Source organism: Pezoporus occidentalis, unplaced genomic scaffold (assembly GCF_034315485.1).
Source record: "Pezoporus occidentalis ecotype Australia unplaced genomic scaffold, CSIRO_AGI_Poc_V1 ctg107, whole genome shotgun sequence".
NCBI classification, from domain to species: domain Eukaryota; kingdom Metazoa; phylum Chordata; class Aves; order Psittaciformes; family Psittacidae; genus Pezoporus; species Pezoporus occidentalis.
This window is the reverse complement of record NW_026912854.1, coordinates 2,339,465-2,367,291: the sequence shown is the minus strand read 5'-3', so window position 1 is coordinate 2,367,291 and position 27,827 is coordinate 2,339,465. Positions and strand designations below refer to the sequence as shown.

General features: G+C 50.7%; 1 protein-coding gene and 2 long non-coding RNA genes across 4 annotated transcripts in view; all 3 read left to right on the top strand.

Moving 5' to 3' along the window:
• SEPTIN7 (septin 7) overlaps nt 1–1,301 on the top strand; it is a 55,942-nt gene extending 54,641 nt beyond the window's left edge. For both annotated transcript variants that reach the window (XM_062622445.1, XM_062622434.1), the window contains one exon: nt 249–1,301. In XM_062622445.1, coding sequence (XP_062478429.1) covers nt 249–288 — 40 coding nt within the window. In that variant the 3' untranslated portion in view covers nt 289–1,301. The remainder of the gene's footprint in view (nt 1–248) is intronic.
• Nucleotides 1,302–1,578: 277 nt separating this feature from the next.
• Nucleotides 1,579–27,827, top strand: part of LOC134165543 (uncharacterized) — a 217,546-nt gene continuing 191,297 nt past the window's right edge. Inside the window, exon 1 of the long non-coding RNA XR_009965569.1 lies at nt 1,579–1,853. This is a non-coding gene — a long non-coding RNA (uncharacterized LOC134165543). The remainder of the gene's footprint in view (nt 1,854–27,827) is intronic.
• Nucleotides 9,878–27,827, top strand: part of LOC134165539 (uncharacterized) — a 33,749-nt gene continuing 15,799 nt past the window's right edge. Inside the window, exon 1 of the long non-coding RNA XR_009965568.1 lies at nt 9,878–9,971. This is a non-coding gene — a long non-coding RNA (uncharacterized LOC134165539). The remainder of the gene's footprint in view (nt 9,972–27,827) is intronic.

Sequence of the window (27,827 nt, the reverse complement as noted above, 5' to 3'; positions counted from 1 at the left end):
AAGCTTTGAGCATGAAAGCGTTTAATTCTCCTAGTCCTTGGAAGGGGAAATCTAGAGAGAAATGCATTGCTTGACTGCATGTTACATGCACATCTACTGTGTACATAATAAGCTTCATGTATTGTATTGCAACCCCAGTAAAGCTTTAGAAAATGCCTATTTTAAATGGTGTCAATTAGTATTTAAAAAAATAAATGAGTGCCTGCATGCATTATTTAACCAACTTTTGTTTTTATCTATCCTTTTAGAACCTTGGAAAAGAATAAGAAGAAAGGGAAGATATTTTAAATGCATCATTTTGACCACCAGTTATGTATTAGTTGCCAATATACCAGCCTGGACATCAGTGTTTGTTGGATCTGTTTGACCAATTTTGCACCAGTTGTATCCATCGTAATGGATTTAACAGCATGACAAATTCTTGTTAATTTTGATGGAGAATGAGATGCCTTGAATTGTCTGGGGTCTTTGTTGTGTACTTGGAAACATAACAGCTCTAAGTACCCTTTTTTGTCTTTCCTTTTTTTTTCCTTTTTTTTTTTTTGAGAAACGTGTCATTTTAATGCAAAATTGTACATTTTACTGTTGTACAATCATGTTCTGGTGGTTTGACAGTTTACAGGTTATTAAAAACTGCAAGGACTCGAGACGGTTTTTAGTGAGGATAAATTGCCATAATATGATGCAAACGATGCTTCTGTACTATTATAATACAAGAATTCCATTCAGTGCAGCATATACCATAATGTAATTTAGTCTAACACAGTTGACCCTATTTTTTGACACTTCCATTGTTTAAAAGTACACATGGAAAAAACAAAAGTTGTAGGCTTACAGTGCACCTAAGCTTTTTATAACAACCCTTTTATGTTTTGGATTCTTTAAATATATGCTATTCTCATTTAGTAACTTCTTTAGCCAGAAGGATCTCATTACTGCTTCATTTTTTGTAATAACATTTAATTTAGCTATTTTTCCATATATTGGCCCTCCTAAATAGAATATAGCTTCTTTCATATGGTAGGAACCAGTGAGTAAAACTTTTCCTTTAACTCCCTTTTTACATTTTATGGTAAGTAGCAGAAAAATGCATTTATAGGTCATTTCTAGGCAAAATTGTGGAGTTAACTACCAACCTGTTTCTACCTGTGTGCAGTTTTTCTTTCTTTTACTAGAAATGGGAATATGGCCTCAAGAGAAACATCACCATTTCGCATTTAGCTGTATTCATGTACTGCATTTCTGTATTTTTGTTTGTATTGTAAAAAGTCACATAATAAACAATGTTGTGATGTATAACATGCTGCTGTGTCAGGAATTGTAAAGGAATTACAGCCATGTACTTCTCTGTTTGAACTTTCTCTCTTCTCTCTGGACTGGGTTGACCTGTGTCTGGGATTTGGAATTGATTTAAGGCAAAGAAAAGATCTGTGCATTGTGGAAGTGTTGGGAGACGCAGTTCCAGGGTACTTGGATGTGGCAAAACAAGACTCTCTCTTGCCCAGCAGAGGGCATCAAGCCTCGCTGTTCACACCCTCTCACTCCATCTGTGTGTAGCTAGCGAGGCTGCTTGTAACACCGCATAGAATCGCTATCTGGGGCAATGGGCAGCAGAGCATCTGAGCAGTACTGGACCAGTGGAGGACAAACAAGTCCCTAAGCACCTGGAGGTGAGCAGCACTGAGCTATTTAAACCCCAAAACGAATCTTAGAAGCACAGACTGGTTTGGTTGGAAAAAAAACAAAACAAACCAACAGAAGTACCTGAAGGAGACTGCAAATGCTGTGGCTGCCCCATCCCTGGCAGTGCTCAAGGCCGGGTTGGACACAGGGGCTTGGAGCAAGCTGCTCTTGTGGAAGGGGTCCCTGCCTGTGGCAGGGGGTTGGAGCTGGAGGAGCTTTAAGGTCCCTTCCCACACAAACCAGTCTGTGATAATTCCCAGAGTAAGCAAAACAGAAAATTTTTAATTGTAGGAGGATTGTTTTTGTCTTCATCAGTGCAAGAAAACCCTCAGGATGGTTTAGGTGATTTAGATGTAAATGGCTTAAAATTGTTTAAAAATCATGCTTTAAAGGTTCAATACAAATAAATCAATATGAAAATGAAGAATTGGGCTGGATTACCAGTTCATTCTTTGGAAAGAAACGGAAAGTGCAGCTGAACTTGTGGAGCGAAGCAGTTTATTAAGGGTTCCTCTTCCTCTTTGTGCAGCACTGTCAAACTTCATTTGTCTTTGGGCCCTGAGGGCAGGATGTGGTAGGCACCCAAGGTAAGGATATGCTTTCCCTGCAGGCTGGTGCTGAGCCTGCTCTTGCTTCCAGTTTTTGGGTTTCTTGCCAGCTTCACTTCAATGTTCAAAGCTTCTCTTCGTGCAGTTTACATTTATTCACTGCCAACATCTCTGTGTCCCGACCTTACCCTGTTTAAGGCTCAGCAAAGGCAATTATTCCCTTCACAACCTGCTTCATCCCATGTTGCATATCCTGTTCTGCTGGGTGGCTGGTGGGCTTGGTGACCAACCGTCACAACAGCCCACCCCTGGCACCAGGATCTGTGGTGTTGCTCTCCCCAAAATGCCTTCTTGCCTGTCCCAACACTGTCAGGAATGGAGCACTTCTTAAGCTTTGTCCCGAGGTGTGGTTTTGCCTTCCTATTACACATGGTTACTTCCCCCAGGAGGCACTCAGCCATTGCTCTTGGCAGCTTCTTCTAATCACAAATTTCATCTATAGAAATGTGCTGTATCCTGGTGAAAATGGTAGAAGCCTTCAAAGGGATATAACCACCTGCTGATACTGGAACAAAGCCCCCTGCCCATCGCCTTGTCTTGTTAATGCAGATTATTGTCCATCTCTGGCTATGGACAGCAGTGAGGAAGCTCAGTAAGCAGAAGGTGGCTCCCTCCCTTTGCTCCCCAGGATGTACAGGTGTGAGAACAGTTTGGTCCATTCAGCAGGTATCCACAGCTGCCTGGAGCATTCCTGTGTGAGCAGGAGGGGATGCAGGAGGGCACCTATGTGACAGGGGGGAGAACCTGCAAGTGTGCTGGGATTCCTGGTGCAAATAACGCCTGCGTGCTGCACCCTGTTCTCTTCTAGTGAGCCTTGTAAAGTGGCCTGACTGAGGGAGCACATTCTAGAGCAACGGCAGGAGAAGACACTGGTGACCGACACAGGAAAAGGCAGCGCTGGTTCTCTCTCTGTAAAGCATCACCCCCGTGCTGTCACCCAGAGAGGTCTCTGAGGCAGCCAAGAGGCAGGTTTTGAGGAAGGTGACTGTCTTTCAGCTTGCCCTTGGCACAGCTACACCTTGTCACTCAAGATAAAACTTGTGGTTTGCTTTAATAAGGGAATGTTATTCCTCTGGCTTCCCCCCTCAGTCTGCTGGCAAGAGTTCTCACGGAAGCCAGTGAAAGCAAATGGAAGATGCAGCCACGTCACAGTGACCAGGGCAGGTTTCTGTACCTTGCCAAGATGACTGAGAGGCAAAAGGAATCCTTCTTCTGCTCTCAAGAACTTCTCCTTTAGATATCTTGAGAATAATTCACTCCCCTACTTTGGGAGCTGCTAAATCTCTTCTCCCCAGATGTGTCTCGTCCACATGGTTCTCCCAGGCAAGTGCCATGGGGAAGTCTGAAGTCTGCTGATTTGGAATTCCCTAGTTCCTGAGGAGAGGGTGGTAAAATTCAGGCGTAAATGGATTTCGCCCTCTTCCCAGCCAGACCCTGCCCTGTGGCTTTAGCAGCGCGAGAACACCGGCACAGCGCTGGCTGCTCCCGAAGAGCAGAGCTTTACTTTGAACGTGCCGAACCTGAGAACTGTGCTGACACCATTCAGGCTTCCACCCGGCTGGAAAAGGCCTCTGGGAGCTTGGGAAACTCACCTCAATTGTAGTTTTCTTTAGTTTTCCAGCTGGAAAAGAGATTCTGGTCTCCCTGCAGAGGTAAAATTCCCTGTGCACTTCTTAAGAGTTCTTTATCCAGCGTTTCAGGAGTCCTTTCTGTCTTCTGGGTGCCCAGGATTTGGCCAGGCACAGTCCTCATCATCCCCCAATGTTTGGCTCCTTGTACTGAGAGGCACCAGGCAAAAAGTGGCATCTGGGAGCATTCCTGTGCTCCTCTGAAGGCTCTGCGGGTGGTGAGTGGTTGTTGCTGCACCTGATTTGCAAACCTGATTACAGTGAAAAACCACAGAGAAAGGACCCAAACCCCGGGGAAATAATGTGTGCTCCTATGGGGCACCATCCTCTGCCCGATGAGACCCAATTTGCTGGCTCAGGAATGGTTTTGCTCTTCCTTCTTTTGGAGCAGGACAAACCTCAGGCTCTGTTTGCAGCCTCTGCCTTTCTCAGGAGCAAGGCTTCTGAAGCACAGTGGGGAAGCATCTTGTATTTAGTGCTCTGATTCCTGTTCAAAGGTGGGTTCTATCTCCTTGGTTAAATTGCTCTGACTGAGCATCCCCTGAGGTGAGCTGGTGATGCGTGAAGGAATCCAAGTGTACTGACAGGCACTTTCTCTGTGCCGTCTCTTTTAGTGGGTTTGGGGAAGATGCAGGGAAAAAAACGTTTCCCTGTCTACAAGGATGTGGCCGGGGGCACTCTGGGTTTTGTTGCTCTGGCAAGCAAGGGGGTAATGAGGCAAAGCCCCATTTGGGATGCATCAGATGGCAAGCTGGGCATTCATCCCGGATGAATGTTTAAAGCATGATTCCATGTGTCTTGCCCACACTGCCTTCAACGGTTGAGTTTCTTGTGTTAAGGGTGTCGCTGCTGCTGTTCTTTCTGCCTCCCACTGCTACATCTCAGCATCCTCCCTAGGCCTTGTGTGAGCCTTAGCTGGCACAAGCTAATCACTTTTGGGGTTGGAAGTCGGTGATGTTTAAGGTCGTCTCCAACCGAAACCGGTGTGTGATTCTGTGACATCTGAACTGAAGCCCTAACTTGAAACGGCACCTTGTTGTCACAGTGGTCAGAGCAGAGATGTGCTGGCTCCAGGCATGGCCCTCTGGCCTTACCACCATCCTGGGGACCACAAGCTGACTGGTCCACACCTGATGGTTTTTAACCTCGTTGGCTCTACTGAGCCACTTCGTTGGCTGCTTCTGTGTGCTTCATCCACCACATTGCTCAGCCTCAGACTGGTGGGATGAGGAAGGACATTTGGGTCTTATCCCAAAAGGGAGGAAGCTAAAGCTAATTTCTAAATAGGAGCTGCTTGAACAAGCCTAAAACAAAATCACTTCTGGCATAGGAGGATAGAGGGTCCAGACAGAGTGGCTTAATGGTGTAATTTCTAATTAGTCAAAGGGAACACCAGCTGAATTCCTCTATGTGCTGCCTTCAGCTTACATCTATTGTTCTTCTGACACATATTCAGCCTCTACTGTCCAGCTCTTCTGTGCCTCTGGCTAGGAAAAGTGAAATGGTTGTGGGTATGGAGCATGAGGCAGCTGGTGATGGCCAAAAATAGAATCATAGAATCATAGTTAGGGTTGGAAAGAACCTTAAGATCATCCAGTTCCAACCCCCCTGCCATGGGCAGGGGCACCTTACGCTAAATCGTATCACCCAAGGCCTCGTGCAACCTGGCCTTGAACACTGCCAGGGATGGAGCATTCACAACTTCCCTGGGCCACCCATTCCAGTGCCTCACCACCCTCACAGTAAAGAATTTCCTTCTCATATCCAGCCTAAGCTTCCCCTGTATAAGTCTGAACCCGTTACCCCTTGTCCTGTCACTACAGTCTCTAATGAAGAGTCCCTCCCCAGCATCCCTATAGCCCCCCTTCAGACACTGGAAGCTGCTATGAGGTCTCCACGCAGCCTTCTCTTCTCCAGGCCGAACAGCCCCAACTTTCTCAGCCTATCTCCATACAGGAGGTGCTCCAGTCCCCTGCTCATCCTTGTGGCCTCCTCTGGACTTGTTCCAACAGTTCCATGTCCTTTGTATGTTGAGGACACCAGAACTGCACACAATGCTCCAGGTGAGGTCTCACAAGAGCAGAGTAGAGGGGCAGGATCACCTCCTTCGCCCGCTGGTCACGCTCCTTTTGATGCAGCCCAGGATACGGTTGCTTTCTGGGCTGCAAGCGCACACTGAAGCCAGCTCATGTTCATTTTCTCATCAACCAACACCCCCAAGTCCTTCTCCTTGGGCTGCTCTGAATCTCTTCTCTGCCCAACCTGTAGCTGTGCCTGGGATTGCTCTGACCCAGGTGTAGGACCTTGCACTTGGCATGGTTAAACCTCATGAGGTTGGCATCAGCCCACCTCACAAGCGTGTCAAGGTCCCTCTGGATGGCATTCCTTCCCTCCAGGGTATCAACTGAACCACGCAGCTCAGTGTCATCGGCAAACTTGCTGAGGGCACACTCAATCCCACTGTCCATGTCAGCGATAAAGACGTTGAACAAGACCGGTCCCAACACCGATCCCTGAGGGACACCACTCATTACAGGTCTCCAGCCGGACATTGAGCCATTGACCACGGCTCTTTGTGTGCAGCCATCCAGCCAGTTCTTTATCCACCGAGTGGTCCATCCATCAAATTGATGTCACTCCAATTTAGAGACAAGGATGTCGTGTGGGACAGTGTCGAATGCTTTGCACAAGTCCAGGTAGATGACATCGACTGCTCTACCCAAAAATGCAGTGATTTTGAACAAACAGAACCCCCTAAAGCCCCAGATCCCCTTCTGACTGCAGTGCAATTCTGTCTGGCACTTCCAGGTTACAGTCTGTCAGTAGCTGCGAGTGGTGAGGAGGATGAACTACACAGTGAGGTTGAGCCCTGAAAAAGCTACAAGAGGAACAAGAAAATGCTCCATTGAAAATGTGATGGCACATCATCTCGTCGGGAGCACCAGAATATTCCTGTCCATAAAGGCAGATAGTCAGCCATAGGTGCTTGAAAGCCTAGGGGGTTTAATTTGGTACAGGTGAGGAGGCCAGTGCACCAAGGCACAAAGTGATGGGGTCAGGGACCACTTGGCAGTGCTGCTGGGCACTTGGAATCAGTAAAAACCACACAGAAAATGTAATTGGTGGCTGAGGGACCTGGGGGGTTCAGTCTGGAGAAGAGGAGGCTCAGGGGGAACCTGATAGCTGCCTACAAGTGGCTGACAGGAGGATGGAGCCAGGAGGGGCTGGGCTCTGCTCCCAAGGAACAAGGGATGGGACAAGAGGAAACGGCCTCGAGCTGCACCAGGGCAGGTTTAGATGGAGCTGAGGAACAATTCCTGCCCCAGAGGGTGCTCAGGCATTGGAACAGGCATTGGAACAGGGCAGGGCTGCAGTCACCGTCCCTGCAAGTGTTCACACACTGTGGAGATAAAGCCGCAGTGCCATGGGTTAGCGGTGGCCTTGGCAGCGCTGGGGACAGTTGGACTGGATGAGCTCAAAGGGCTTTTCCAACCTGGTTGATTCCGTGATGCTGTGACTTACAACAGTATCTCGTGACTGAGAAACAAGGATTTCCATTGCTGCTTGAAGCGCTCAGGAAGACCAATGTCCTGTGTTTATTTACGTGAGCTTTTGAGGAGCCGCTGCGTGTTTATAGACAGGATGTAAACCCTGTCCTCGGCCTTGCTCAGCAGACGGGGATACCCTCGGCAGCTGGCGGTGCCCTGGCCGTGGCCTCACTGTCACAAAGCCGGGTTTCCAGAGCTCCCGGGCAGCTTGCAGCCCTCATAGGGCATTGCCTCACTCCTGGCAGTGTCCCCCAGCTCCCTGGGGAAGGTTGGCTCCTGTTGGCTGCCGCGGTTCCTGCCGTCCCCAGCACCTCGTGGGGGCTGACCCAGCAGCCTGGTGGAACCTGAGCTACCGGCTGGGCCCACAGCACCACACAGGGGAGCAGGGGATGGGTGAGCACAGCCCCTCGGCTGCAGGGAGAGCACAACACGCTCAGACCCTCCAGCACCCGGAGCCACATCCCAGGGTACCTGCATCACAGCGGGTCCTGTGCCTAGCTCCAGAGGAAGGGCAGATGTTACAGCACCACCGACCCCATCCTGGGGACCGGGGCCTGCCGTCCCTGCTGCACATCCTGCTGTTCTGGAGCAGCCAAGAGGCAGGAGCCATCACCCTGGCTTCAGGCCTCTGCAGAGCACCTCGTCCATTGCCTTTGTGTGGGGCAGTGGTGCCCAAACTTGCAGCCAGCAGCACCCCTGGTGGTGTCCTCTGTGCTTCAGCCTCGCTGAGTGCCAGGCGCTGGGCACACGGTCTGGATTTGCCCGTGCTGACATGGCAGGATGTGTGCTGGGTTCTCATTGAGGGCTGCTTTCCCACAGGGTGGGTTCCACCAGGGGTGTTACCTCCCTGCTGGTTCAAGCTGAGCGCTTTGAGCGGCTCTCACTGATGCCTCGGAAATAAAGATACCCCCATGTATGTGTCACAAAGACTGAAGCGGTCCTTGTTTTCCAGCCCATCCTTTTTCAAGCACCATCCTTCCTACCACTGCCTCCTGCCGTTTGGCTTTGTCCGGAGGGAAGTCAGGAGGGTGAATCCTCCCTAGGGCTGTCACTTGTCACAGCAGACGTTGGTCTCATTGGACCCCAGAGACCTTGCATGCCTTGGGTTTATTCTGATGCCTGTCAAGAAAGCTGATGCATTACAGCCCCCTGCTCCCCGGCACACGGGTCTGGTGGACTTCCAGACCGGGGCAAGCTCCCATCTGAGGTGGCTGAGATACCCATCATGGGATGGGGAGCAGAGGGCACCTCAGCCCTGCTCTGTGCTTAGACACCAGGTCTCTCAGCTCTGCTTGCCCTTGTTCTCTTAACCAGCACACAGGCATGGGGGGAGCCAAATCCCTGTCAATATCTCTATCTACAAGCCGTGCAGTGTCAGCAGCTCTCTGGGAACAGCTGTTGTGGGAAGGCATCCATTCCAGGGAGCCCGGTGGATGGGAAATCACAGGAAGGAATGGTAAGTTGGGAGCCAGCACCCTTCCTGTCTAATTATAGCAGCAGCCAGAGGTGTTTACAGGAATTTCTTCTTCCTGTGTGTTCCTGTTGACTTCCTGCTCGGTGATGTTACGGCTGCGGTCAGCGTGACCTGCTTGTCCAAGAGCCACGAACAAGCTCCTGCCCTGCTGCAGGGAGGTGTGGCATGAGGGGCTCTGCTGCGGTCACTGATGTGGGATGCTTTGGGTGCCCACGCGTAGCCTGAAGGACTCAGTCCCCAGTGAGGCTCATCACAGCCTTCCTCAAGGCAGACCGTGCTCAGAGCTGGGGCTGTCTCCTGGCATTGTGCACGTCCCCACATCTCCATCCCCACCTGCCTGCAAGAGGCAGTGACACAAAGCTGTTGGCAGGAGCTGCTGGCCTCAGTCGCCAGTGGCAGGCAGCAGCAGCAGATGCTCCATGAGGATGCTCTACCTGGGCACTAGTGGAAAAGCAGCCACAGTTTGTGCAGGGAGGCTTCCACACTGCCTCAGGCCATTTAAAGGCACAACCTGCTTAGTGAGCTCGGTGCTCAGCACTGGGAAAGGGGTGGCATTCCCAAGTCTTGTACACCACCCTTCCCAACCGGAGTGGGGCAGGGGCTCTGCAAAGCCTTCAGGCATGAGAGCTGGCAGGGAGCAAGCCAAGCACAGCCCCACTTTGCCCTGTGACAGGATGATGCAATGAGAAACCCCATCCTATCCCATCCCATCCTATCCCACTCCATCCCTCTGGGGCCAGGGCTTCCCCAGGTGCTTTCTGGCTCCACACATCCCGTCTTGGCACAGAGACCCCCCCACCTTTCAGGTGTGGTAATTGTGAATCACTGCTGACCTCTGTCAGCTGGGACTTAATCCCCAGCAGCTGGCAGTTCTGGGGTCAGGTTGAAAAGGGCTTTAAAGCCCTCTCCCAGTTAAGGGGCAGAGTTAAAGGTTGTTCCTGTGCTGTGGGCAGTTTCCAGTTTGCTCTGTGTGCTGCTGTACTGGGGACCTCAGAAGAGGTATTTCAGCACCTTAGCTCAGGCAGGGCAGGTAAGTCACGCTGCAGGAAGTGCAGGTGGGTGAGAAAGGGAAGGGTTTAGAACAAAAATGTTGTTTCTCATGTTTATTCTCTATGGATTCAACCCAAAAATGTGAGATGCTGATGTTCTTGTTTTAAATGCTTCTTTGTGAAAGGTCTGGGATCTAAGCTGTTGTCTTAAAGCTCCTTGTGCAGCATGCGTTACCCCCTAAAGTGCATGGGGACACTTGGGATTTATCTGGGACCCAAAGTGAGAGACTGGGCAAAGCATCTTAATCCATGGGATGAAAATATCACCCTCTAGAACAGGGGTGTTTGCTATTTATAGGCACAAAAACTATTGCTGATGCTGTTGAGCACTATTGCTACTTCCAAAATACCCTTGGGGGTTGTTTGCCCTGCAATGGTAACCAAAACCCAAGCAGGTTATGGGGCTCGGTGCTGGAATGAAGAGGTGAGGTCTAAGGTTTCAAATTCCCCCCCCCGCTGTGGGGCAGCTGCCATGCAGCTCCGTGCCTGGCTCCTGGGGAGCTGAGGGGGGTGCTGGGCAGCTGCTGGTGTGGAGGGAAGGTGTGATGAGATGCTCTGAGGCTCGGCAGGGAACCGTTTCAGACTGATGTGGGGTAATGATGCCCTGCCTGCGAGAGGGGCTGCAAGCGGCTGCTCCGAAAACAGCCCTTGGGGACGGACGCGAGGTTTCTTCCAGTGCCAGACCGCTTGTAGCAGCACAGTGGGGCTGGAGGGGGGTTTGGAGAGGGCTTGGCAGCGCTCCTGAGCAGGGGGTGTGCGAGAACATGTGTGCATAGCTCTGTGCTGCTGACCTCGGGAGGCCCCTGGTTCATCTGCTCTGATGGCCTGGCCCGTCTGGTTCATGTGGTTCTGTGACCTCCCAGTGGCCTTCTGTCCTCTTCCCCTTCCCTTCCTCCCCCATAAACCAGTAAAACACCAGTTCTTAGCACAGCGGCTTGGACGGTGAAAGGTGGGGGGGTCCTAGGTGGGATTTGGGGTTGAAAATCATCTGCGCTCCTTGTCTCTTATCTCTGGACAGTTTGTACAGGGAAGGCATGGTCATGTCTGTGCCGTGAAAGAGGTGACTCGTGCAAATCACAGGGCATGCCTGCAGTGCTCAGCACAAAAGAGCCTCTTACTGCTTTGAGCCTTTGGCCACGTGTTGGTGGCTGTTTAATTAGGTCTTTGGTTACTAAGGGTTTCATCACTGAGCTTGTACAGCTCCTAGACATTGGTTTTGGGTGGTGGCTTTAAGCTGCTTTGGGAGTAGCAACCACTGCTTACCTGCTCCTGGTGTTGTGTGCAGTGAAAAGCAGCCCTTGTGTCCAGTTTCCAAGGGGGAAAGACGGAGCAGGAGCTTGTCTTTGATTCAAACATTGCAATGGCAAAGCTCGCTGCTGCGGTGGGCGATGCTCATGTGCCTGCCCCACACATGGTGGGGACAAGGCCACATAGTAGCTGGGAGATGCTGGCCAGGTCATTTGCCTTCCTTAAAGTGGTTTGGGATCACGATGTGGGAAGTTGCTACTGATTGGAGCACAAGGGACTTGGAAAGCTCCTGTGCTGGGGGGAGTGCCACCTCCTGACCGAGCGGGTGATGGAATGAGCTGCCCTGCAGCCAGACCAAACATTGCTTCACCCGCTGTACCCAGGGGACCTCTGCTGCCCTCCTCTCCCTGTGGGGCTCCAGGTGACCTCATGTCTTAGCAGCACCAAGAGCAAACTGAGCCCCAAAGCCCTGTCTGGGTAGGAACCGGAGCCTTCCCCATCTCCCTGCTCGCCGTTCTTGGCACCTCGTCCTCTTTCTCACAAGCCAGTGTTTCAGGCTCGCTCCGCAGAAATCGCTGGAGTTTTGTAACCTCTCCCTGCACGTTCCTTGCACTTGTCTGACCTCTGAAGCAATTTACAGCCATTGCCCTCGGCGGGGTCATTTGCCTAGACCTGAATAGCTGCGGCATTGGAGGAGGGCCGTTGGCCTCTCTGCTCTTGCCTCCATAGGGGTGGGTGATGCGAGATGAGCTCGGCTTCACCCTGTTTGCTTAAGGAGTCAATGAACCCTTTATCTCCTCTGACTCCTGGGGCAACCTTTAGAATGAAGGCTGGTGCCCACGGCCTGTGCACCCGCAGCAGTGGGGCAGGCAGAGAGCCTGGCCCTGGGGTCCCACGGAGGAACGGGGCTGGGTGGTGACCTGGGCTTTGCCTACATAAAGCTGCTTTGGAGATGGCAACAAGCAGCACCGTCAGGCGCTGGCAGGCAGGAGCCTGTCCTGCCACACCAGAGCACCCTGTTCTCGTCACAGCCCTTGTGACCCTCCTTGTCTTACCCAGCAGCCTTTAAAATGTGCAGGGAATCTCTTATCCCATCCTCCAGGCCAGAAATCCAACATCTGCCAAGGGCATGGAGTTACCTGGGGTGGAGCTTCACCTGAGACTGAAGTGAGAGACTGGGCAAAGCATCTTTATGCATGAGATGGAAATACTGTCAGCTGGAACAGAGCTGTTCACTATTTATAGGCACACAAATGATTGCTAATGTTGTTGGGCTCTATTACTACTTCCTACTTGTCAGACAGCTTTAGGAGTGAAGTGTCCTGCTATTTCACCCCAGAAAGAGCTGCCTCAGCTCAACAGCATCTCTCAGAGCATTCAGGCAAGACTCCTGTTTGCTTGCAGTTTACAACTAACAGATCCCTGATGATGATGGCTTCCGGGCTTAAACAAGAGGGACCCACCTGAAGCGTGGCAGGGCTATGTCAGCAGTGAGCTCCACAGCTTTGATGGGGCAGCACACCTGCTCTAGTGGAAGGTGTCCCTGCCCATGGCAGGGGTTGGAGCTGGATGAGCTTTAAGGTCCCTTCCAACTGAAACCCACGTGTGGCTGCCTGGCTGCTCGGCTGCTTTGCATGCCAAGGGGACACTGAGTTTTCCCAGAATAGCTTCAGTGCCTCTCTCAGCAGCCACTGCAGGGAAACGAAACCTTCCTCAGACGCCTCCGCTTCCACATGTGTACGTTCTGTGTGCACAGAGCATCTCCTGCCCGCTGCATCAGCGAGCACCCCAGCGGGTCTGGACTGTGCAAAGCCTGGAGCCGGGCATCCTGCTTCCTGCCAGGGCAACCCCAGACTTCTGCTGTGCACCGTGTCAGGTAGCTCTGCTCCCCTGTTCCGCGTGGGAACCCCAGCCCTGTGGTGGAGACACCAGCCCAAAGCCCATAAACCCTCAGCTGGCCGACACTCTGCTCCTTTGGGGGTTCATGGTTGCAGCATCCCTGAAGTTGCCTCTTTGCCAGGTTTGGGTGCTCTCCGCAGTGTCATGCCCTGTGTGGTTTCAGGGTTTCCACAGGAACAAAAGGGTTTTCTCCACACAAGAGTGGATGCACAACTTCCTCATGGATGTGTTAAACCACAGCAGAAGCTGCACGCACCCTTTTCCTCCCTGCGAGTGCCTGTGAGATGCCTGTGATGGGCAAAGAGGAACTGGGGAAGTGTTGCTGGCTCTCGTGGACAGCCACGACAGTGCTGGGGAGTGCACAGGGCTCCCAGGCTACCGATGCCAAAGTCGGAGCACCCGGTGTGACACAGGGCTGTGGAGGCAGCCCGAGCCCCTGGCTGGGTGAGAGCTCGGTGCTGCGCCTTGCGGGGCAAGAAGGAAACGACCTGAAAACTCCTTAAAGCCCCCAGAAAAAGTCCTTTCTAGCAAGCCTCAGACCCCAGCCTGCAGAGCACGGCCCCAGCCTGCCCCTTGTCCCGTGGGACCTGTGAGCTCTGAGCTGGCAGGAGAGCCCTGCTCCCCCAGCGCATCCCTCCGTGCGGGTGCGTGGTCCTTCCTGCCACGGACACGTACCTGCAGCGCCTCCCTCTGCCCCTCCAGGCTCCCACATCCCACAGGCAGGAGCCCTTCGCTTTGCCAAACCCGCGATGCTCTGCTCTTGCCCGTGGTGAGCTGGGGGCTTCTGTTCCAGCCCTGACGGGGCTGGTGGTTCACAGTCCTGCTTTGGAAACTGTGGCTGGAGTAGCGGCAACAGGGTCATTGCTCTTCACTCCTTTGTGCCTCATTTACCATTTTACTCTCTGATTTGAGGCTTTGTCTTTGTTCCCTCCTCTTTCCCAGAGTCCCACAGAGCCCTTTGTCCCTGTCTGTCTGCCACAGCTTTGCCTTTACAGAGCTTTTGCTCTCATCTGCGGCCTCTTTCGCATCATGCCCCGGATCATTCCAGCCAAAACCTGTTCTGGGGCTTCTAGAAACCTTACTAGGAAAAGAGGCTCCTTCCTGCCCTGCTCACCACCTGCTCTGCAGCAGTGGTAGTGAAAGGAGCTGCTTCTCTCCTACAGCTTCTCCTATGTGTATCCATGCAGTGAAAACAAGCTATGATGCAACTCGGGAAGAGGAATCACACGTTTCTCAAAGCAAATACTGCAGTCCCCCTCCACGAGCAGAGCTTCTGGTGCCTGACCAGCACCACGCTGCGTGCTCTGTACTGCAGCAGAGCAGGAAAGGGAGTGGGATCCCAAAGTGCTGCTTCAGAAAAGAGAAAAACTTGCATGATGTAGAGAGAAGGCAAATGCAAGGATGCACCTGGGGGCCTGGTGCCCATAGAGGCAGCAGCAAGAGGCAGCTGGTGATGTCCCCTCTCTCCAGGACCAAAGCCTCCAGGCATTGGGGCATGTTCTCCATCAACAGCTGAGGCAGGGATCATGGAGGTGGGTGCTCAGATCATCACTGGGACTCTGGGACTTGCAGGGAATAAGCTTCCAGCCTCATACATTCCCATGCTGGAAGTCCCCTATAGCGAACAGAGAACTGATACTCAATAACCTGCTAGGTTGTTGCCCTTGGTCTGAAGCAGAATCAGTGGTCAGCCACAGATGATGTTGAGGAAATAAGGGATTCAGGTTGGATGGGAGGAAGAAATCCTTTACAATGAGGGTGAGAGAACTGTGGCACAGGTTGCCCAGAGAGGTGGTGGGTGCCCCATCCCTGGAGACATTGAAGGCCAGGCTGGATGTGGTCCTGAGAAACCTGATTTAGGTGAAGATGTCCCTGCTCATTGCAGGGGATTGGACCTGATGACTGTTGAAGGTCTCTTCCAACCCATTCTATGATAAATGCGCCTCGTGGTGACTGCCCAGTGTTATTCAGTATTTATGGTGGGGAAGCTCAGCCCTGCAGGAGGTGGCACATGACTGGTGTAGCCAAAAGCATGAGGACAGTGAGCCCCAAGGAGCATCGCTGCTGGCTCTGCCTGCAGGAGGGTTTCCTCTGGGTGCAGCTGGCAGAACACGGACAGCTCACGCTTCCTGAAGGACTGGATCAGCAGTGGGGAGATTCTGGACCTGCAAACACGGTACAGGGGAGCAAAGGCCCTTCTGAGCCAGATGCTCCTGTTACTGCAGGGGTCAGTGAGCTTACGTTTCACAAACCACATCCTACCCTGCTGAGCAGTAAGTAAGGAACACACCAGAGCATTGCAAGGAAGACCCACCTGTATTATCACTGTTACTATGATTATCCTCCATAGTCACTAGTCACGTGTGGCTTTGCAGCAGCACAGCCTGGACATGCTGCAGAAGAGGAGAGGAGTGTTCCACAGCAGGGGAAGCCAAAGCAAGCAGGAATGCTGGTACTCAAGGGTCATTAAGCTCATCTCTCCCATGTCTCCATCCTTTGCTGGGCCCCTCTTTGCTGCTGCTCTAAAGCAAGAGTAGCTGCTGTCTGTCATGGGGGCAGGAGAGCGGGGCAGGGTACCGATGCTCCTTAGTTAACAGAGATGTCTGAGTTTCTTTGCTGGCATTGAGATGTGCTCTTCACATCGCTGTGCTCTCTGCATCACAAAATGGCTGCTGCAGCTATTTTTGACTGTGTTTTCTGAACAGCTTTTCACTTTTCTGTGCGTCTGCTCCTTGCCTGGTCTGGCTGGGGAGCCACGAGCAAGGATGAAGGAAAACTGCAGCAGTTTTCCACTTGGGCAGCTGTCTGGAGGCTTCCTCAAGATGTTGAGCACCCCCTGAAGTGCTGATCTTTTTTCAGTGTTTCTATGCTGGGTACCCCCCAGACGGCATCATCTGCAACCACTGCTCTCTTTGGAAAGTGAAGGCCAAGCTGTGGTGGCTGACAGCAGGCACAGTAACCAGTGCCAACCTCCCTGCAGCCCTTCTGCTGCTCCCACTTCATCCTCACTCTTCTCCACCAGCTGCTGCATGGAGGACTGTGGAGGTGAGGGGAATCGGATGTAACCAGCTTAATCTTGCCTGCTTGCTTGGGGTGACCCTCCAAAGCAATAACTTGCTCTTGGCAAAAGGAAGAGCTGAGCAATGAAGGACCTCTCCTCCCATGTAAAGTGGGAATCAGGCCTGTGTCAACCTTGCAAAGCCCTTTTAGCTGCTGCTCATGGGGAAAAGCAGCAGTCTGCCTTTCAGAGCAGAATGGCAAAACCCAGGTGGGCCTTTTCCCTCCCTTTCTTCGTTTCCTCATGAAGGATTCTGATTTCTTGGGAGCAAACAGTGTGATTCTTCAGTGCGATGGCCCTGATGCCATATCCATGTGAGCGAATCCAGCTGTCCCTCATCCCCTGCAAACACTTCCTAGGCAATGTGTTTGTTGCAGGCTGCCTTCAGGCATGGGGGATGCCTGGTGCCCTGTGTAGCTGATGGAGAGACGTTCCTCCTGAGCATGATTCCTGCTCAAAGTCACGCTCTGATCTTACTCTCTTTCCACAAATTATAATCCTTAACAACAATAGTGTGAGGTGTCCCTGCCCATGGCAGGGGGTTGGAGCTTGATGATCTTAAGGTCCTTTCCAACCCTGACTATTCTATGATTAAAAATAATCTCTAACAAAGATGATTGAATCTTGGTATCCTGGGCTAAATTCAGCTTCTGTGTATTAAGAAAGTGCCTGTCAGTCCTGATGGGAATCCATCGCAGCAGAAGCTGTGGCACAGATTGGAGCCGCTTGGCTCCTGCTGGTACAGCCTGGCAGAGATGCTGATGTGCAAGTAAAGCTCCGTTGAGGAACACTGAAGGAGCTGGAGGCAGAGATTGGTTGGGAGGCAGGAGATAACTCTGAAAGTTCTGTGGAGTGAGGCAGAGCTTTGGTGTCAGGCAGCAGAGGTGATACCTGGAGAGAAAGCACTGGGCTCTTCGGTACAATTCTGTCCCTGTATTGCCATCCAGGCGTGGACTTCACACACACTCAGAGCAAGTAGTAACCCAGCCAAAATGCTGAGGCTCCTTAGGATAACCCCTACCTTGGGTGATCTCAGAGATGGACTCTTTCTCTCCCTGCTCTGCCTTTTAGGGCTTTTATGCACTCCCTGTGGGCACAACACAGCGAGCTTGGGTTCAGTTCTTCCTTTGTCTCTTTGGAGCTGTGCATAGAGTCTGGTTTGTTCCCTTACGACAAAAGGACAAAGAAACTAAAGTTCCTCAGCCACAGACCATACAGTGTGTCTGTCAAACTCTGCTTCTCCCTTGCTGGTGTTTCCAGTCCTGGGTTTGGGCTGATGCACAAGCCAAAGCTTCAATCTAGGTGTTGGAGGACTTCAATCCCGGATGACAAGTAGTGTAACTTATCTTCTCACTGCCTCAGAGGTAGGGAATAAATCCCCATCCTCTGAGTGCCCTGTTGTGCAGAGCCCCCGTATTTGGGCTGTAAAGACAGGAAGGTAGCACAGAATCATAGAATGGTTTGGGTTGAAAGGGACCTTAAAGTTCCAACTTTAAGTTGGGTTTCCAGTTCCAACCCCCGCCACAGGCAGGGACACCTTCCACTAGAGTAGGTTGCTCCAAGCCCCTGTGTCCAACCTGGCCTTGAACACTGTTGGGAACATTTCTAAACTCAAGGAAGGAGTTTGGAAAGCAGAAGAGGCTGGCTTGGCCCTGGCCCCACCAGTGAGGTGTAAAACCCCAGCTCACCATTCCTGGGAATGGGGTGAGGCTGGTCGGGAAAATCCTCCTCTTTCAGAACCATCTTCGCTGCAGGAACCTCTGGTCATCACGGTCATTCCGGTCTGTCCAGTCCTGGCGTGGTGAGCAACACGTGGTCCCCACGGTCACGGGAAAGCTCGAGGCTGGTGGGTTGTGTGCCTGCCTCCACGCAGCACGGAAAGAGCCCAGCCCTGGATGCTCCATGGCTGAGGGGGCTCAACAGGCCCTGCACAGAGACTCTGTGTCGAGAAGAGCATGGAGAGCTTGCTGCATGGCTAAAACCTTCCCAATGAACACCAGGCTCTCATCACAGTGTGTTGCCCTGTGCTGCTGTTGAACAGGCCCGTTTCATGTGGGGTGGGGATGGTCTGAAGGTGTCCTTCAGTACAGCATTTCTATTGGTAGCAAACTAATCCAACAGCCCAACATGGACAGCAGGGAGAGAAGGGAAACCCTGCCTATTTGAAAGGAATACAGAGTTCTACTAGGCTTTATTTGATGGGAAATGATTCATATTCCCCTGCTGCTATGGCTCCTCTGGGGCTATTTGTCCCTGCCTTGACTTTCATTTAGCATGTTTTTAATGTACTCTTTGTATATCTGCTATCCCCACCAGAAAGACACCTCTGCAATGTATGACGGGTGAGGGGAGAGGAGGAGGATGGAGGGGTGAGAGCACAGATGCCTTTTCAGCACAGACTGGGTGGCTGGCAGGTAGTGCTGGGAAGCTGGTGACAGGCCTGCACGCAGCGTGCAGTGCCAAGAGCCAGCAGGCAGGGAGCTGGGATGGTGGCAGGCATTTTGGTGTGTCCCAGTTGACATCTGGTTCAGGGAAAGAGTGGGAGGGAAGAGGGGGGAAAAGGCAGCCGGATTTCTCACTGTTAGCTGCCAGCTGCTGCTTTGCCAGCTCCTGGTGTTCTAAATTGTGAGGCAGCCCATCCTTTGCTTGAAACCAGGGGATGTTTTTGCACTTTAAAACTATCCCCAGCCAAAAAGCAATAGCAAATGCCTGGGTCTGTCTGGGTCTTCCTGGGGTGGAAGTAAGTGCTGCTCTGCAAGCAGGAGGGTCAGAAAGGTGGAGTGATGAGAGAGAGATGATGCTCTCCCAGAGCCGTCCTGGGGACCAAGCCCCCACTGCTGGGATGCTGCCTGTGAGCTGGGAGGGAGCACAGATGTCAGGCAGTACGTGCAGCATCAGCGCCCAGATCCTCCATGTTTCGTCTAGATTTCCTGAGTTTGGATGGCCCCAACCCAGAATGTATGGCATGTATGGATGTGTAAAGAGGGAGCAATACGGACTTGTGTCTGCACTGGTGGCACCAAAGCAAGTTCTGACTTCTGGGTTTTGGGTACTTTCTGTGTTGATTTGTCTGCTCTCTATGAAAACTGAAGAGAAGATGACTGGGGTTTTCATGTGTTTGGGTCTGCCTCTCCTGATGTATTTTGTTTCTTAGCAGTAAACACTGTGCTTGGTCAAGTGTTCCTGCCCACTGCTGCCTCCTCGTCTTAGGTTTCTAGCAGCTGCCAGCTCAGCCAAAATCTGTCAGCAGAAGTCCAAGTGCGTTTCCTGACCTGCCAGCCCACATGAAACTTCCTAGCTATTCCAGCTGGCTTTCTTTGACCTTCATCTAGGGCTTAAAAAAGCATCTATATCCATTGATGATGCTGCATCTCTGTGTATTGGGACACATGTACACACCTGAAAATTATCAGGGAAAACAATTAGCATTGGCTACTGGGGGAACAGGGGTTTCTTGGTAATTCCAGGAACAGTCCAACATTGCAGCACTCTCCATTTGGAAAAGGCATCAATGGTCAAATATGTGCCACCCCTGCACAGAGTTGTTAACAGTGTGTTGTTCTTCCCCTCTCCCTGCTAGCAGGGACAGGGCAAGAGGGCTACCAACCCTCATGTTCAATCTGGGTTCCACCTGCATCTGAAAATCTGTTCATTTTATAGCTGTTTCTCTATGGTTTTGGCTCCTCTTTGCATTCTTCAACACATGCTGTGTTTTAGCAGATGCACAGGTATGTTATGGGCCACCTTTTATATGGAAGTGAGCTGCAGATCTGTTATGTGGATACTTGTACCACTGGAGTATAAGGCAGCTTTTGAGAGGAGAGACACTAGTAATATCTCCATGGTAGACTATTTCGTAAAGGATTTGCAGGTACCTGTAAGAAAATCAGCGGTAGCCCTATGTTCCTCGTTTCTGGACTGAAATATGGAGAGCAAAGATTTGGGTGAAGGGCCCATGATGTTTATAGCTGTTGGCTACATACCGAAAAGCAAGCCTATTTGGTCATTCATTAACCAAAGGGAAGCAAACAGAATGGAAGATTGTTCATTCAAGAGGCAGTTTATGTTCACTGAGTTAAAGCAAATGTACGTATTTCGTTTTGTGAGGTAGTTTTCTAAGCAATTAGTTTCCTCCTTAGCCCTCATAGTCATTATATGCTAATAGGTGTTTTCCCACAACCCAGGTAATCGCATATGGCTTTTCCATAAAACCCAGCTGGTCTTTTGGGAATCTTGTTTTGTAAAGAGATGGTAGTTGAGTGAAATGTTCTTCCCTGAACCCTGGTTCCTATTTTAGCTTGGTTGGACACCATTGCTGGAGACAAGTTTGTTTTAAGAATCCCTAAAGACACATGAGCTTGTGGGATAAAAGGAATGCAATTTAATGTGGTTGCACCTACCAGAGCTCTACCTATTGCTGTTCTTATCAGAGCTTTGGGATATGGGAAAAGACTTGGGGTTTCTTAATCTGAGTGCAGCTTGTGCACTGAATAAGGTCTTGGAGTGCTGAAGCACTTGAGCACATTGATTCCCCTAAGTCATCATAATCAAACTATGTAAGGCTGTGTTTAATGTCAAGGTGGGCTCCAAGAAACGCTTACTTCTGATAGATCTGATTAGGAACCTCTGGAAACCCAGAGTTCCTGTCTGCAGGGAGGCCACTGCAGTCCTCTTGGTTCTGGTGGGATCACAGGCATCCTTAAAGGTAACCTTATGCTCAAGTGCTGTGTTGGATCAGGGCTCGGGAAAATGCAGAAGAAAGAGCACTTTTAGGGAAGTGCTCACACTGTGCAACGTGTGCTGTACAGAGCTCGTGGGGATGGTAAGGAAAACATTCTTACAGGCCAGACATCAGTGACGCCTAAGGGATGGTGGCCTTGTCGCAAGCCATCAGTTGAATATTGGTTCTGTACTAGAAGAGGCTTCTTGTAGATCACAAGAAGTTATCTGTCTTTTAAGAAGATTCAGTGGGGGCAACTTCTGGTGGAGAGAAGCAGAAAGATTTGGATCCAGCACTAGCACATTTCACTGTGAATTAACATTTAATTTACCTGATTCTGGGGAGCTTCCAGTCTGTTAACTGTTGCCCAGGGGCTGGCAAAGACAGTGCTTGTGCCTGAGGGGTTTGCAGGATTCCTGTCTCTTTAACGGCTGTGCATCCCCCAGGCTCATCCTCCCAGTTTTGCTTTCAGTCCCACTACACCTGACCATAGGGTCTCCCATCTCCACGTTCCCCAGGCGTGGCAAACTGAAATCAGATGACAGTGACTCCGAAAGGGTAGCAGAGCTCTGTCTGGCAGAAGCAGGTCAGATCTGAGCGTTGGCTCCCTGTGTGTCGGCACGGATGGGCTGACATCGCAGTGCATCCTGTTTACGCTGCAGCCCAGACAGTGGGAGATGTATTTTTAAACAAAAAGGCAGTTGCAAAGGCCCTGTGTTACGGAAACGAACGTTTCTGACACAGTGCAAAACCAAACATTTTCTCAAGATTCAGGATTCCTTTCTCTTAAGCTATCCGCAAAACAAACTCTGACTTTTCCCCTCCTCTTCCACTGGTTTCCTCACCACGGTGCTGTCATGCATCTGATGGAGAAATGTTTGCTATGGGTAACAGCTTCACATTTGTGCATTTTATACCCTGTCAGGAATGAGATCGCTGAGCATTTCTGGGTTTGAAATGTCGGGCGCGTCTGTCCAAATCGACTGGCTGCTGCTCGCACCATGAGCAATGCCTGTGTTCTGACATCCTTACGCTGAAAGAGAGGGAAAAAATACAAGGCTAAAAATGACTCCAGTTGCTAAAAATACTGTGGGCAGGAATAGAGAATTCATCACGCTGTTTCGCAGACTCACGTGTGCTTTGGGTTTATTATAGGATTAGAGCTGCCGAACTGTGCCAAAGGCTGTGGCTGAGTTGCCATTATAAGTCTGCTTTTTGGCTTCACCCCAAAACTGCAAAAGACTTTGTAGATGCTGTAAAATCCATAGGGAGGCTGTCTTTGGGATGGAGGGGGGTGTGTGTAGGGGAGCTGCTTTGCTTTCTTTAGCTGAATTTTGAAGCGGGGTGTCTGGAGCTGCCCAGCTATGGGGAGCATCATGTTCTGATGTGTGCCTTCCTGGTGGCTGCTGGGCCAGGCACCAACTGTTGCCGGCCCCCTTGGCTGGGAAGAGCATGTTGTCACTGGAATGAGGAATGGGTTTTGCCCACCCCACGTTACACCGCTTGCTGCGCAGAACCATCCTACCTTCATCTTCCCAACGGTGATGAAGAGGACTAAGAGGAAGGTGGGACAAAAGACCATTTTGTAGAAGACACTTAATTTGGAATAGAAGTAAATGACAGCATTAGCATCTAATCAAAAGCTTCACCTACCTGTCCTCATGCCCCAGTTTCTTTCATCCTCTCTGTTCTTGTCTAGGTTCCCTGTTATTTATTGCCTTTGCATACAGCCCTCTGTGATGATGTACCCCAAAGCATCTCCTCACACCTGTGAGAGAAGTGGCAGCCACCAAAGGCAAAGTAAAGATAATGCCTCCTGCAAGCTTGCTGCAGCAGCCAGGCCGTTTCTCACCCATCATATAGCAAAACCCATTTCTCTCCCATGCATACAGCAAAACCCCAACCCACTGCTTTTTTCCTGCCACAGAAAGTTGAAGGATTATATGTTTCAGGATGGCTTCCAAGAAGGGATCCCCTGAGGGCACAGTATTGGGCTGCACTGCGTCATCGTCCTTCTTGCTTTCCTTTTTTAATGTGGTTTTATTCTTCAGCACACAGAATGCATTTTGCAAGAGATTAATCTATAGGAAGCAACAAGTACACCGGAGTCTTGCCTCTGCTAGGAGCAGCTCTGCCACTCTGAGTGATCCAACTCCAATTGCGGAGCGTGTGCTGGGGAGGAAGCAGCAATACCGGAGGGGACCAACCCAACCCAGATAATCTGAACAGCATTGTCTCTTCTGCTACTAGCAGTAAAAAAATAGCTGCTGCAGGTCATTACTGTAAAGAGCCAAGCAGGCAGAGAGGTGCCATCAGCTTTCCAAGTGCTTAACTTGCCCAGGTAGGCCAGCCCATCGCCCTCGCTTGCACCATCGTGTTTTTGGGTCAGGCTATGTCTGCAATGCACGAGGTATTCACAACACCTTGTAGCTGGTGGGAATGACAGCAGGGCTAATACATAGATGGGTTGCTTGTGAAATGATCATTTGTTCCAAAATAGGTCTTATTAATAGCACAGGGACGGTGGTGGCCATCTGGGGCCCCAGCTATGCAAGCTGCTGCTGGAATGTGCTCAGGCTTTGCTGTGCTCTGTGGCTGATGGGGAGCTGCAGCTGGGTTTGTCCTAGGTCAGATGGGGGTTGCTAAAACTGGGGGATGTTTCCTTGGTGAAATCTATTTCCAGTCAAAACATCTGATTGTTGCCCTGCATGTTTCGTAACATGACCACAAAAAGCATGGAGGAGGATGCTGACCCCTTGAGTAACACAGTGCCTCCAGGAGACTCAGCCCCCGGTGAACTTGGCCTGCTTTATTTCTTAATGGCATTTCAGGACTAATTAAAACCCTCCCATGCAGATAAGCAAGAAGGACTTTAAAATAAAGAAGAAAAATCTCCCGACCCTTCCCCAAGTGATGCCACAGGCTGTGATAAACGTGTCCATTTGTCACCTTGGGCACAAGACCATCCAAACAGTCAATAGAAAGTCCTAGGTTTGTAATGCAACATGCGATTTGCCTGCCTTTTCTTTTCCCTGCTCCTGTCTCCGGTTTAAGGATGTGATGGCTTGTAGCAATCCCCATCTCTGTATCAGTGAGGTCAGCTTGTCTCATGGGGTGCAGAGAGCCACAGGATCGCCCCAATGCGACCTGCTCTGCCTGGGAGATGGGGAGACCAAGGGAACCTGCTGCTGGGAGAGGGCAGATCTGTGCCTGCAATTTAATTGTGGATGCAGGCACCATCATCTGCCTGTGTTGTGGATTAGCAACAGGATGGAGCCAGGGCTGCTGTCTTTGTGCTCAGCTCATTTTCCTCTAGTGCAGAGACGCAAGACTGCGAGCCTGAGGCTGTGCCTCCCTGCCTTCCGCTCACCCTGTGGTTCAGAGCAGTTGTATGTTGGGATATGTGTATATGTGCAGTGTATGTACTGGCAGGATGCTTTGGGATGTGTGACCCACGTGCCTGGGGAGGAAGCCAAACCAGATGCTGCCTCCACGTGCACACCGTAACTGGTCCAGCCCTATCTGTGGTGGCCCAGACCAGTTCTTGGTGCCTGTGGTGGTGACACCCAGTCTGGGAGACTGGACCAGACCTCATTTAAAATAAAACCTCGGAACTGCTTATAGCGTGGGGGCACCAGCTGCTTTAGTCCATTCACCCACTCCCATCATGCTGAATTACTTGCTAATTATAGCCGGGAGGCAGACTTTTCCCCCTCCCGCTGCTGAGCTATGCCAGTCCTCCAGGGTTTACTGGTATCTGTTACCATCAAGTGCCAGGACTTATCTTAGCACACAGCTGGCTCTGGCTGCACTGTGCCAGCAAGGGCCTGTTGCATTTAAAGCTTGCCAAGTTTTAATGTTAGAAGCCAAGTGTGAAGCTGTGTCGCTGTCTTACCCACCTTGCTGCTCCCTGGGATGTGGCTTGTGGGATACCTGGAGAGAGTCACAGGGATGTGATAGTGGAAGGGGAGACCACACATCCCCACTGTGCCTGGTGCACGAGGAGGGGGACATTCAACAGCAAGCAAATCCTGTGTGAGCAAATCCAGAGCTGCTCCTCCTCTCCCCACTCTTAATATCTTGGAGATGTTAAGATGAGCCACAAGCTCTTCTACAGTTGAAGTTAAAGCCGCCTGCCAATAATAGACATGTTCTTTCTCTTTGGTTCACCCACGCAGGTTGATCTGTGCTCTTTATTGAAGATGATGGAAGGCTTTTTAATGTTACAATGATTGAAAAAGAAACCCAGCCCGGACTAAACCTAATATAAATATTCCTTATGTTGTTGTTGTGTTCGGGGGTGATTTGGCTCAGTGGTATTTTTGGCTTGGTTTAGAAAGTCTGTCTGCTTTTGTTGGCCTTTCTGAGATTATGTGCTTGGTACATGGGGAGGGGGGGACGACACACACGAATAGGAAAATGTAGCTTTCCCTAGGGTTTCTAATTGGGTGGGAGAGCCTGTGCTTCCAGTGAGAAATGGGTTTGACAGCCCCTTTCCTTAGCTTTTCTTCTGTGGCTGACACCTCTGCCACAGGTGTAGGGAGCTGCTTTTGGGCACACACCATGACTAAAGGTTGTATGCAGAGGGTAGGGGTAATTGAATAGCCAGGAGCCAAGGCAGGGATGGAGGGGATGAAAGAAACTGAGGGATGAGGACAGAGAGGTAAAGTGGAAAGGAAGGAGATGAGGGTGGGAGGATGAAGAATTGTGGACTTTGGAGCTGCATACCATGTTTTAAGGAAAGGATAATGGAGATGCCAGGTAGATAGATGCAGAGAGCTATATATAGGCACACCTACAGGCACACACAGATAAATGTCTCTTAAGAGTTTATAGGTGATGTGAGCAAACTGTGTTTACATGCACATCTACCTACAGATGACTTCTGAAATCAGTACTTGGCAGTGCTCCTCTCTGTACTGATCTGTAAATCCAGCACAACGGATCCAGTGCTCTCTAAATAGCCTCTTATTCTGACCTGTATAATGCTTGCAATAATCAGGAGACAAAATGTAAGATAGGCAAGCGGAAGAGAGATAAATGGTGCCCTACAGGGCATGTGCTGGAGGAAAGGCACTTGCAGCTCTCTACCTCTGCACGTTCTGAAGATGAGGTCTCTAACAGCATTAAACACTTTGTGAGGGAAGGACCTGTTTGGGACATCAGCTGGGCACTTCAGTCTTCCTCACCCTGGCAGCACACCTCGTTCCCCTGAGCATCCCCAGGGGTCAGAGAAGTGGGGACAGGATGGGGACATGCCGCACGGGAGCAGACACCCATTTGTAACCAAGTTGAGGGGGATTTGAGTCCTTTTCACAGGATCTGAGGAAGCTCCCAAGCCAGTGCTAAATTGCTACTTAAAACTTCAAAGGTTTATTGCTTATTGCATGTGTGTCTGTAGGATGTCAGAACTGTGCCAGGGCCCTCGGCAAGCAGAAGAAAAGGTGACTTATACGTCCAAGAGCTTATCTGGGGCTAAGGACACAACACGCATACACAATGTCACCCGCAGAGGGGCATGAACCCCCAGAGAAGCTTAATCCCAGTGTGCACAGAGTAAAATGTTATAGGTTTTGATTCAGATCCTACACCTGCTTCTGCAGAGAAGGATCCCAGCGCCTGGCTGTTGCCTTTATCTCTTCGCCAGCTGAAGGCAGCAGTAAAACATTAAAATTTGGCTGGAAATCTCAAGCTAATCCTGTCGCAACGTAGACTCATAGTATGGTTGGGCCTGTTTGTCACTGGAATAATATGGAAGTGCTTCAGTCAGCCCCCTGGTCTCTTTGATCCAGTAGCTAAAGACTCCTTCAATGTATTATTACCATTTTCACTTCTCTAATGCAGCAATCTGCCCCCCTGGTTTTGCTCTTTGGCCAAGGGTCAGCATTTCCTTTCCAGCTTCAGAAAAGCTGATAAGATGTCAAAAGCTGGGCTGCAGCCCAGGTAATCAGGTTACCGAGGCAAAATTCAATCAAATGTCTTTTTGGTCGGTGTCACTCTGGGCCAAACAGCCCCTAGAGCCGCAGCTCTTATCCTCTGAGGGCTGATCTGCACACAGTTTTGGCATCCATTTAACCATTCATGTCTTGTTCTGTGTGTTTTGGTGGTGGCTTTGCCTCGATCTCCATGTGCGCACATCAGGGGCTGGCTGCTGGTGTGGTACCCATTTGTGCTGCCCCATCACTGGCATGAAGAGACCCTCAGTGACTTGGTGGTGCTGGGGAATGTCCACCACACAGTTAGTGGTGGACTTGGCAGTGCTGGGGAATGGTTGGACATGGTGATCTTGAAGGTCTTTTCCAACCTGGCTGATTCTGTGATTGTCCATCAACAAAGTGTAAAGCCAGGGTACATACAGGCATTTTCGGTGTAGTTCACGGCTCTTAACCGGTGTGTCTCACAGGCCATCCCTTCAGTCATTGTGAACTGGTGGGGTCCATACCGTTAGGCTCCAGGAGGCGATGTAGCTTGCTGAGGCTTTGCATGAAGGGCTGCTTCTTTTTCTTCAGTTTAAACCTGCCACCTTCACTTAACATCCAGAAGGAAGCAGCGAAGCGGCTGCATGGCTCACGCGGTTCAACACGAATTCCAAAGCGGTGCTTTCTTCTGCTGCCAACAGCCAATGACTTTTACTCTCCAGACTGGCCCTGTCAAGAAAATTGACTTCTCCTGCTAGCACCTAATCCAGACCCAAAGCCGAAAGATGAGACAAGTCAGTTTTCTGCTGGGTGCATCTTAATATTTCGTTGCCAGTATTACACAAGCTGCTCTACCCTGCATTATAAAATGACATAAGAAAGATGCAGGTCCTAGGGACAGGCATTGTGAATTTACATCTCACAAGTACAGTTTGTCAGATACAGCTGTGGCAACTGCTTTCCACTTCTACAATGTGCTAGCAATAAACTGAAA